Source organism: Telmatherina bonti (assembly GCF_933228915.1).
Source record: "Telmatherina bonti genome assembly, chromosome: 13".
NCBI classification, from domain to species: domain Eukaryota; kingdom Metazoa; phylum Chordata; class Actinopteri; order Atheriniformes; family Telmatherinidae; genus Telmatherina; species Telmatherina bonti.
In genome coordinates this window covers 5,282,917-5,294,173 of record NC_136611.1, presented here as the reverse complement: position 1 = coordinate 5,294,173, position 11,257 = coordinate 5,282,917, and the positions used below count along the sequence as shown (strand labels likewise).

The window sequence follows — 11,257 nt, the reverse complement described above, 5'->3', positions numbered from 1 at the left end:
GAGATATAATCCCTCCAGCGTGTCCTGGGTCTTCCCCGGGGTCTCCTCCCAGAAGGACGTGCCTGGAACACCTCACCAGGGAGGCGTCCAGGAGGCATCCTGACCAGATGCCCGAGCCACCTCAACTGGTTCCTCTCGATGCGGAGGAGCAGCGGCTCTACTCTGAGCCCCTCCCGGATGACCGAGCTCCTCACCCTATCTCTAAGGGAGAGCCCGACCACCCTGCGGAGGAAACCCATTTCAGCCGCCTGTATACGAGATCTCGTTCTTTCGGTCACGACCCACAGCTCATGACCATAGGTGAGGGTAGGAACGTAGATCGACTGGTAAATCGAGAGCTTCGCCTTCTGGCTCAGCTCCTTCTTCAACATGACAGACCGGCGCAGAGTTCGCATTACTGCAGACGCCACACCGATCCGTCTGTCGATCTCGCGCTCCATCCTTCCCTCACTCGTGAACAAGACCCCGAGATATTTAAACTTCTCCACTTGAGGCAGGACCTCACTCCCGACCCGGAGAGGGCAATCTACCCTATTCTGGCTGAAGATCATGGTCTCAGATTTGGAGGTGCTGATTCTCATCCCAGCCGCTTCACACTCGGCCACGAATCGCTCAAGCGAGAGCTGGAGATCACGACCAGATGAAGCCAACAGGACCACGTCATCTGCAAAAGGCAGGGACCCAATCCTGAGGCCACCAAGTCGGATCCCCTCAACACCTTGGCTGCGCCTAGAAATTCTGTCCATATAAGTTATGAACAGAATCGGTGATAAAGGGCAGCCTTGGCGGAGTCCAACCCTCACCGGAAACGAATCCGACTTACTACCGGCAATGTGGACCAAGCTCTGACACCTGTCGTACAGGGACCGGACAGCTCGTACAAGGGGGCCGACCCCCTTGTACTCCGGTACCCCATACTCCCGGAGTACCCCCCACAGGAGCCCCCGGGGGACATGGTCGAATGCCTTCTCCAGGTCCACAAAGCACATGTAGACTGGTTGGGCAAACTCCCATGCCCCCTCCAGGACCCCAAAGAGGGTATAGAGTTGGTCCACTGTTCCGCGACCAGGACGAAAACCACACTGCTCCTCCTCAATCCGGGATTCGACAATCCAGCGGACCCTCCTCTCCAGGACCCCTGAATAGACCTTACCAGGGAGGCTGAGGAGTGTGATTCCCCTGTAATTGGAACACACCCTCCGGTCCCCCTTCTTAAAAAGGGGGACCACCACCCCAGTCTGCCAATCCAGCGGTACTGCCCCCGATGTCCACGCGATGCTGCAGAGGCGTGTCAGCCAGGACAGCCCCACGCATCCAGAGCCTTAAGGAACTCCGGGTGGATCTCATCCACCCCCGGGGCCTTGCCGCCAAGGAGCTTTTTGACCACCTCAGCTACTTCAGCCCCAGAGATAGGAGAGTCCACCCCTGAGTCCACCAGCTCTGCCTCCTCATCGGAAGACGTGTTGGTAGGATTGAGGAGGTCTTCGAAGTATCCCTTCCACCGACCCACTACGTCCCGAGTTGAGGTCAGCAGCTCCCCATCTCCACTGTACACAGTGTCGATGGAGCACTGCTTCCCCCTCCTGAGCCGCCAGATGGTGGACCAGAATCTCCTCGAAGCCGTCCAGAAGTCTTTCTCCATGGCCTCGCCAAACTCCTCCCATGCTCGAGTTTTTGCCTCGGCAACAGCCGAAGCCGCATGCCGCTTAGCCCGTCGGTACCCATTAGCTGCCTCCAGAGTCCCACAGGCCAAGAAGGCCCGATAGGACTCCTTCTTCAGCTTGACGGCATCCCTCACTGCTGGTGTCCACCAACGAGTCCTGGGATTACTGCCACGACAGGCACCAACGACCCTACGGCCACAGCTACGGCCGGCCGCCTCAGCAATAGAGGCACGGAACACAGCCCATTCGGACTCAATGTCCCCCGCCTCACTCAGGGCATGTTCGCAGCTCTGCTGAAGGTGGGAGTTGAAGCTCGCTCTGACAGGGGACTCAGCCAGACGTTCCCAGCAGACCCTCACAACACGTTTGGGCCTGCCAGATCTGACCGGCTTCCTCCCCCACCATCTGAGCCATCTCACCACCAGGTGGTGATCAGTTGACAGCTCCACCCCCCTCTTCACCCGAGTGTTCAAGGCATGTGGCCGCAGGTTCGACGATACGACTACAAAATCGATCATCGAACTGCGGCCCAGGGAATCCTGATGTCAGGTGTAGATATGGACACTCTTATGTTGGAACATGGTGTTAGTTATGGACAATCCATGACGAGCACAGAAGTCCAATAACAAAACACCATTTGGGTTCAGAGGGGGGGGACCATGCCTCCCAATCACTCCCCTCCAGGTCTTGCTGTCATTGCCCACGTGAGCATTGAAGTCCCCCAGCAGAACAATGGAATCCCCAGAAGGAGCACCCTCCAGCACTCCCTCCAAGGACTCCAGAAAAGGTGGGTACTCTGAACTGCTGTTCGGCGCATAAGCACAGACAACAGTCAGGACCTGTCCCCCCACCCGAAGGCGTAGTGAAACTACCCTTTCATCCACTGGAGTAAACCCCAACGTGCAGGCACCAAGCTGGGGGCTGATGAGAATGCCCCCACCTGCTCGGCGCCTCTCACCATGAGCAACTCCAGAGTGGAAGAAAGTCCAGCCCCTTTCGAGGGTACTGGTTCCAGAGCCCAAGCCATGCGTCGAGGTGAGTCCAACTATATCTAGCCGGAACCGCTCAACCTCGCGCAGAAGCTCAGGCTCCTTCCCCACCAGAGGGGGGACGTTCCACGTCCCTAGAGCCAGCTTCTGCAGCCGGGGATCGGACCGCCAGGGTCCCTGCCTCTTGCTGCCGCCCAGCTCACATTGCACCCGACCCCTACGGCTCCTCCAGCAGATGGTGAGCCCACAGGAGGTGGGGCCCATGTAACCCTTTCGGGCTGAGCACGACCGGGGGGCCCGGTCCGGCCTGGGGTACACTCGCTCTCGTACCCCAGGCCTGACTCCAGAGGGGGGTCCCGGTAACCCGCGTCCGGGCAAGGGAACATTCATGCCCAGGTTGGTCGTCATCATAGAGGTCTATGAGCCGTGCTTGGTCTGGTCCCTCCCCTAGACACCTGTTTGGCATGGGGGACCCTACCAGGGGCATAAAGCCCCCGACAACATAGCTGCTAGGATCTTCGGGACGCACAAACCCCTCCACCAAGATAAGGTGATGGCTCCCTGAGCTTATTTTGTACACCTTATTTTTGGTTTTGTACACCTTATTTTGTGTTCACAATGCGGTTATGTGGATGTGTGTGTGGATGGATTTGTTTTTGAAAAACAAGGTTGTGTGGATTCTTTTTACTGGCCAGAGGGGGAGGTATTTGTAAAACTCGTCTACGTGTGGACATGGTCTCAGAAGCAGCAGAGTTTTAAGATTGGAAACCTGCACAGAGTTAATTATTATATTTATTAATAGTAATATAAATAATTTGATAAGTTAGAGCTGATCAGCTGGAGGCCTTCTGGTCTCATTTCTTGGGGTGGCATTATTACTCCGTAAGCAGGCTGAATATTTCTGCTGCTTGTTGCTTTCCAGTCAGTTTCACAAGAGCTCTGGAGCATTTGGGTCCATTTCACAGCAGATATTTTCCGATGTTTACAAGATAATGTCATGTCTGAATGTGTCTCAATTTGCCGTATTTGTCGTTTTTCCACAGTTTTAGGTTACTCTTCACATTGAACAAGATGCAAAGTTATCCATGATGTCAGTCTCTCTCTGGCAAATCTAAATAATTCAGACTGTAAAATATACAATTTAATGTTCAGTAGGAATAATCGCAGCCCTGTTTTGCGACTCTTGGCCGTCAGTTTATCATTTTTATTGTCATTTTGTTTCATTCTGTCACTGAGCATGACTTTTAACAGCTCCATGCTGATGTCTCTGGAAAATGAGGTAATGACCAAAGCTGCAGCCACAGAGCGCTCCCATGCTTGTCGCTGATGGGCGACATTAGCGTCCCCGCAGGGACAAGGAAGACAGAAGGAAGCAGAGGTCTGGGTGGGTGGATGAACACAGGAAGAGGGATGTGAGTTGGTCAAATCTGCAGCTGATTTCAGGCTGTCACGCAAGCTTCATCTCATTTCTGAGGTCAGCAAGTGTTTTCTTACCCAGAAATAAACTCTGGCTTAATTATTGAAAAGCACTCTGAATAATAAATGTGCAACCTCTGTTGTTCTTTTTCTGTGCTGAACAGTCCTTTTCCTGGCGGCTACTTCGCCTTCTTTCCTTAAGTTAGTTAAAGACTCTGGAAATCTAACAGGAAGTGGAATGTGAATAACACACTCCCACCGGCTTGGGTTGGACGTCTTCTAGTGCTCAGACAGCCTTGGTTGTTGCAGTTTGTGGTTCTGGCACAACGCACGCCATGAATGATTCTGCAGTCTTTGGTTTTCTTCATCTCAAAGAGACTCTTTTGCATTTAAAGATGGTGACGGTGGAAGCTGGTAAATTCGGTTGGAGATGACTTAAACGTTCTGATCCTACTGAAAGCATTTGTTAGAAGACGATGAATGAAGCCAGAGATGCAAAGACTGAGCACAACCTCAGCGGTTGTAGCCTTCAGACCAGGATTGGTTGGTGTTGAGGAGCTGGGTGTGTGGCTGAGGAAGCCCCCACCCCCTCCCCACCAGCAGCATATTTCTTACAGGCTCTTTGCATGAAACAGTAAAAGCTTTACAGATGGTGCAAAGAAATCACGATAAAGTTGTAAAAGGCAAAAATCCAATAAATTTAAATGAAATAAAGGATTAAAAGCAAGATAAGTGCAAAGTTAGAGGAAAAAAACAAGTTTTTAACTTGGTTGATTGATTCAGATCCAGACCATCAGGATCATTTATTAATAATTTAATAAGAAAATCATTAATCATAGAAGAATACACAAGAATATCAACTGATATATTTATTTTCTAAAAGATTTATTAAATAAAAACTCTTTATCACACATCTTTTTATTTAAAAAACAATCCGATACAAAACATATTTGTTTAGGAAGTGTGTGTGTGTGTGTGTGTGAGAGACCCTAAAAACAAAAACATCTTATAGAAAGTCTGCAGTTTATAAGCATCGCATTGCGCTGCAAGAACACACAATGTGACGTATGTTTCACGTACATTTGCTGTCTGAACAGAAACAGGCGACAACACCAGAGGTGGAAATTCCTGGTCCAGAAAGTAAAAGTCCAGTCCGGCAGCTGTTCCGACCAGTCACCAAACCAGCTAAATTTAATGAGCAGAGTTTATTTACCAGGTAAACCAGCCTGTTAGTGAAAACACCTGTTCTAAATGTACAGGTAGATCCAGAAACATAGCAGGACTTTTACTTTCTGGACCAGGAAATGCCTCCTCTGAACAACACCTGCCAGAGACGCTTTTCCACACATCTAACCTCAATATTAACCTGACTTATCTGTCTTTCTTTTTAATGATGTGGATCTCTGATGTCGCTGTCATCTGTGGAACAGATTGGACCTGAAAAACACCATCCAATCGTTTTAATCGGACCGTTCAAAACGATTGGATGGTGATATGTCAGTCAAACTCAACTGCCATTTGTCCCTCCCCTTTCACCCCCTGTGTGCCCCTCTTTTTGCATGGTCCATGCGCTTTTGGAGGCTTGGATGTCTTGTAAAGGCAATGAAATGAAAGCCAGAGCTTGGCTGGGTTGTTGTTATCTAAGGCTGCAAATGTGTCAATAGCTGTGTTTCCCTTACACCTAGAATTTTGCAAAAACTAAATATCGCAAAAAAAAAAAAATGCAAATGGAAACAAAAAAATTAAAAACAAATCAAATATCTCATAAATTTGTATTTACGTGACATAACGTAGTCATGTGACCAGTTTATTTCCCGTAGAGATGACACAGTGCGAAACAAACTGAATTTCAGAGGTTTAGAAAAGAAAATGAGGGAGAAAAGCTTCAGAAACTGTAACAAAACTCTCTGCAGCAGGTGGAAAACACCAAGATAACGCCACATGACTACCTTGAATTAGTTGTAATTCTTGTAAAATCTCATGATAGGAATGAGATTTTAAGAAAACTAAGGCTTATACGCTAAACACTAAAAGAAACCTGCAAATTGCAATTGTTGTTTGTCAAAACTTAAAATTTAGCTTTTATTTTGCGAAAAAATGTAACGGAAACACATCTAGAGTGAAAATCCCAGTAAATGCTCAGACCCACAACACGTCAAAGTCACTTAAATCTCCTTCCTTCCTCATTCTGATGCTCAGTTTGGACTTAAACAGGTTCTTCATCGTGTCTACAGGACCAGATAGATGGGGCATCTTCCTCAGTACGACTCCAAACTATTTTTATAACTTAAAGTTTACAAAAATGTAAATTGTGAGCAAACATAAACTAATGATGAGGAAGCATGACTGACTTTAGCCTTAAAATTAATTTTGAATGTATTTTTAATTTTCAAAGTGTGTTAGATCCTTGGGATCTTCTGGTACCATCAGGAAGGTAAAAAGAAAAGAAATGAATTCCATGTTTTTACACAAACCCAACTGACTCCCTTCTTTACCAGCTAGAGGATGATGGAGGGTCATGGCAGCGTTGTGAGCCTGAAAGCGTCTCTCACCCTGGTTGCTAGGCAGTAGAACAAAATACTGTTTCCATTAATGTTTTATAGTATTGTGTACAAACCATAGACTGTATATAAAAAGATGGATGGAGCGTCCGTGACGTCACCCGTAGGTTTCTGAAGAGCTGAATGGAACCTTGGTGGGCGGTTCCTACCATCACCATGTTGGCAGAGACTTGCGTGTCGTTTTGTCCGGAAAATACAAATATGGGCAAAGAGGTGGAGCTGAGAGGGGGGCTGTGGGCGTCATGGTGAATAATTGACATCACGCGAACTCCAAGCTATCTGTAGCTAAGAGCTAACCAAGCTAACCCGGAGACAACAGGAGCTAACCAGCTAATGGAGGTAAGCGCTAAAGCTAAGTCACGTTGTTAACCGGCTAAAAATCGTGGTTGTTCTACGTTCAATTGAAGCGGGAGATTGGGTACCTGTCAATCAAAAGGACACGCCCTTAAATATGCCAAACTTCAAGATTAAATAACTTTTAAATGGGCGAGTTAGGAAAAACATTCTCCCTCCCCACAGTTGTATATTGTATATAAGGTAAACCTGACCTATTAAACCTAAAATTCATTGTTGAACCAGGCTGTAAACATGTTTATTCCTGCTGTAAACATGTTTATTCCTGCTGTAAACATGTTTATTTCTACTGTAAACACGTTTATTTCTGCTGTGAAGTTGGTCTTTTTAAAATGGGAGTCTATGGAGATTTGCTCTGTTTTGCAGCCCCTAGTGGATGAAGGGGGAACTGCAGTTTTATGAACTTCCGCACAGGCTTAATTTTTAACTGCCGGAGGCTCTGTCCATCTTTCATATACAGTCTATGATACAAATCATGTGGATGAACAGCATCATAAACAGGACAGAATAAAACACGTATGATAATGTTTCAAACAAGGAAATGCTCCACAGTTGAACTTGGCAGCCCTTTCAGGTCTGTCACACACATCACAGACTCTCTGGAATGGTTTGAATGTCATAGTTGATGATCGTCCATGTTCTTGGTTTCATTTACAAAAGCTAGCTCATACGAGTCTATCCAAACCTGTACTTGGGCCAGTATTTGACCTGCGTGCACCTCGGTACTGATCCTGCTTGGACGTTTGACTTTGGCGGTGCAGATTTCGGTGGCTGGGTTTTCCTTCTCTCTTTGCTCTTTTCTGTGATGGTGAAGCCTCTCATGCTGTGTTCATGCGAGCTAACCCTGGGTAAGAAATGCGTGGAGACGTGTTGGGATTTCACCCGTGGGCTGGAGCCCATTTTAGCCTTTCCCCTCTTATTAAGGGCCACAAACCAATCACGGCCTGTCCTGTGGTTCCTGTGGATTACTGAGGCGTAGGTGTTGTAGCTGTTCTCCTGGAAGCGCTCCCTGAACTTGCAGTCTTCTGAGAACCATTCCTATAAAAGAGAGGAACGGAAAGAATCAGAATCAGCAAATTTGTATTAATTTCCAATCTATGCCGTAAGATTCTTTTGAAAAAACTACATATTTATCCATTAATTTAGGTCTTAGGCCCCATTTATGCTCTACATTTGGTATGAGTAGGGAGCCATTAGTCAATGCTTTGTGTCTTTTATGTGCATATTTTGGTCATATTTCGTTAAGAATTGCAGCATCACCAGTGATGAACTCGAGGGAACAGATGATGGAGACAAAAATCTTTAGTCTTCTTTAGTTGACTTCCAGCCAACGCTTGCGGACAGCAACGCTTGCGGACGGCAACGCTTGCGGACGGCAACGCTTGCGGAAGCGAAAGCTTGCGGACGGCAATGCTTGCGGACGGCAATGCTTGCAGACGCCAACGCTTAGCGTCTGAATGGGTCACTGTCCCATCCAAAAGCACTCAGAAGCGACTTGGCCCAGACGCAGCATCCAGCTCCAAGCTGCTTTCGGACCAGAAGATGATCACCTCTGCTTCATGACCAGACTGCCGCTAATTCGGCCCTGGCTTACCGTTTGATGTCTGATTGAAAACATTAAAAAAGTTACAATTGATGTTAGGGCAGCAGCCTAAGCAGGGAAGCCCAGACTTCCCTCTCCCCAGCCGCATCTGCCAGCTCTTCGGGGGGATTCCGAGATCCCAGACCAGCAGAGAGATATAATCCCTCCAGCGTGTCCTGAGTCTTCTCCGGGGTCTCCTCCCACAGGGACGTGCCTGGAACACCTCACCAGGGAGGTCCAGGAGGCATCCTGACCAGATGCCCGAGTCACCCCAACTAAAAAACAATTTTCAGAAGATTGTGTGCTGTTCTAAACATATTAAGGGTGTCATGTAGTCATTTTTGCATCCCCTGCAACATTAATTCTCTGTGCAGCCTCGTCCATTTCTGCTCCAGGTTGATATGTAAAGCTGTAAATTTGACTATGACGTGATTTAGCAACTTTTAGGACAACTAATAGCAACTTTTCTTACTGAGGATTTGACAACCGTCCGGACCAGAATTGATTTGTAAGCAGACCGATACTTTTGGCTTTCAGGAGTATCACAGTTTACGTCTTTGGTCTTAATGAATGTTAGCACCATCGGTGGAAGTGGGTCAGGGTTTTTGGGATAGAATAAATAGAAATAACACAAGAGGTTCTTTCCTACAACGGTTACTGTGTTAATGTTCCTTATCTGCAGTTTGGATCAATGTTGTTGCTTTTGCATTGTTCAAATCAATGAATCAAACAGATTAATGGTCCTAAAGTCAGTCAAATTTATTTATATAGCACATTTAGAACAGCCCCTGCTGACCAAAGAGCTTTACAAAACAGAAAATACAGATAAAATTGTAATAAGTATGATAAAAATAGAAAAATAAAATGATGATTAAACTATAAAACCTACTAATAAGACAGCAAGTAAAAAGTAAAAATACAAAACATGAAACAGTAAAAAATAGTATAAAAGGCCAAGGTGTACCCCAAAAGTTTGTTTAGATGATTAAAGCCCATGGAAAAAAGATAAGGTTTCAGTCTTGTCTTGAATTGGCCTACAGAGTGAGAGGACCTGACAGACTGAGAAAGACTGGTCCAAAGTCTGGGTGCAGCCACAGCGAAGGGTCTGCCTCCCCCGGTCTTTAGCCTGGCTTTGGGAACAGCCAACAAGAGCTGATCGGCTGACCTCAGAGCTCTGGGAGGCCCATAAGGTTGCAGTAGATCAGTAAGATAGGGTGGGCCTATGGAGTTTAAACACTTAAAAACAATCAGTAAAACTTTGCTCAAAAGGCAATGGGAAGCCAGTGGAGGGTGCGAAGTACTGGGGTGATGGATTCATGTCTTTTAGTTTTAGTTAGGAGACGAGCTGCAGCATTTTGGACGCTCTGTAAGTAGCAGGGATTTCTGGTCCAAGCCGACATACAACAAATTACAATAGTCCAGATGCAATGTTATGAATGCCTGTCTTAACAGTTTTCCTTGAATGGACCATTGTCAACCATAATTAAAGTTGGTCCGCGATGTTCACAGCTTTTCAGGTGGAACTAACTAACGCACACATCTGAAAACAGATTATTACAGGTAGAAGTTAAGCTGTTAAATATGTCCTGAACTAAACACAAACCAGATAAATGGCTGGAACAATCCAGAAGGGCAGAAATCCCTCTAAAAATATGTGGGATGGGAAACTTTGTCCTACTGCAGGAAAGCAGGCATCCCTGGTACATGACAACCTCCTTCTGTAACCCTCGTGCCATTCAGAAATAAAACAAACTGTTCTGCTTTGCTGAAGAGTGCAGCATAGCAGAAAATGATGCCATTACGGCATTTGGTAAACATGCCAGTCACAGGAGAGTCCGCTGCAGCCCACCATGAAACGGTACGAACCTCTAAGCTCTGCGAAGTGACTGACTCTTCCTTTTGGCTGTTGTTTTTAGAGATGATTAGGAAATTGCTCGGCCCTCCAGAGTCATCGCTACGGTTGGATTGGAATGATTTAACAGACCAACAGCGGGATAACAAAACCAGCTCTTGTACCAGCCGGGGGAATTGGACGTTTAAACAAATACGCTGCAGCATGTTGGTGCTCTAACAGACACGTATGCACAGACACAAGCCTTTTCCCCTTGCTGTGCTTCGCAGGGTTTAATAGCTGCGGTCAGATTCCAGACATCTCATTGTTAAAATCATAATGCTTGTACAGCTGTTATAGCTGGATTGGTCACACTCTTTTAAAGGCACCTTTCCCATGATCCTAAAGCTTAGTTGTTTTATCGTTACGACTTCTTCACGCCTGCTGTTCCGTCTCTTACTGCTGTTTGACACAAATTAACATCTTTCGTTCAAAGGTTTTGACTTGAGGAAATGTTCATTTGATGTGAAAACATGAATGCTATGGTGAAAGAGGAAACAATACAAGGATAAAGAACATATCATTAGAAGCTCGGTAACACTTAGATGTGAGATTAACCCTTTAAAGCCCAGTGTGACATATTTAATACATGCAGTTTCTCAGACATTTTGCATCACTTCAGGGTAAAAACTTTGTTCAGAATCCTCTTCAACACAAGCAGACATTTGTTTTCTGCCTCTAATCAATATCAGGAAGCAGAAGATTATACTAGAAGGATTTTAACATATCACATGGTCATAAATGGTAAATTTTACACTCAAGGTGAAGCAAAGACTTCATACTATATATATATGTATATA

The 11,257-nt window shown here is 46.3% G+C and overlaps 1 protein-coding gene across 1 annotated transcript in view; it reads right to left on the bottom strand.

Annotated features, from left to right (window-relative positions):
- Positions 1-7,659: 7,659 nt before the first annotated feature.
- fgf5 (fibroblast growth factor 5) overlaps positions 7,660-11,257 on the bottom strand; it is a gene marked incomplete at both ends in the record, with an annotated part of 14,200 nt that continues 10,602 nt past the window's right edge. Inside the window, one exon of the mRNA XM_079251873.1 lies at positions 7,660-8,022. Coding sequence (XP_079107999.1) covers positions 7,660-8,022 — 363 coding nt within the window. The remainder of the gene's footprint in view (positions 8,023-11,257) is intronic.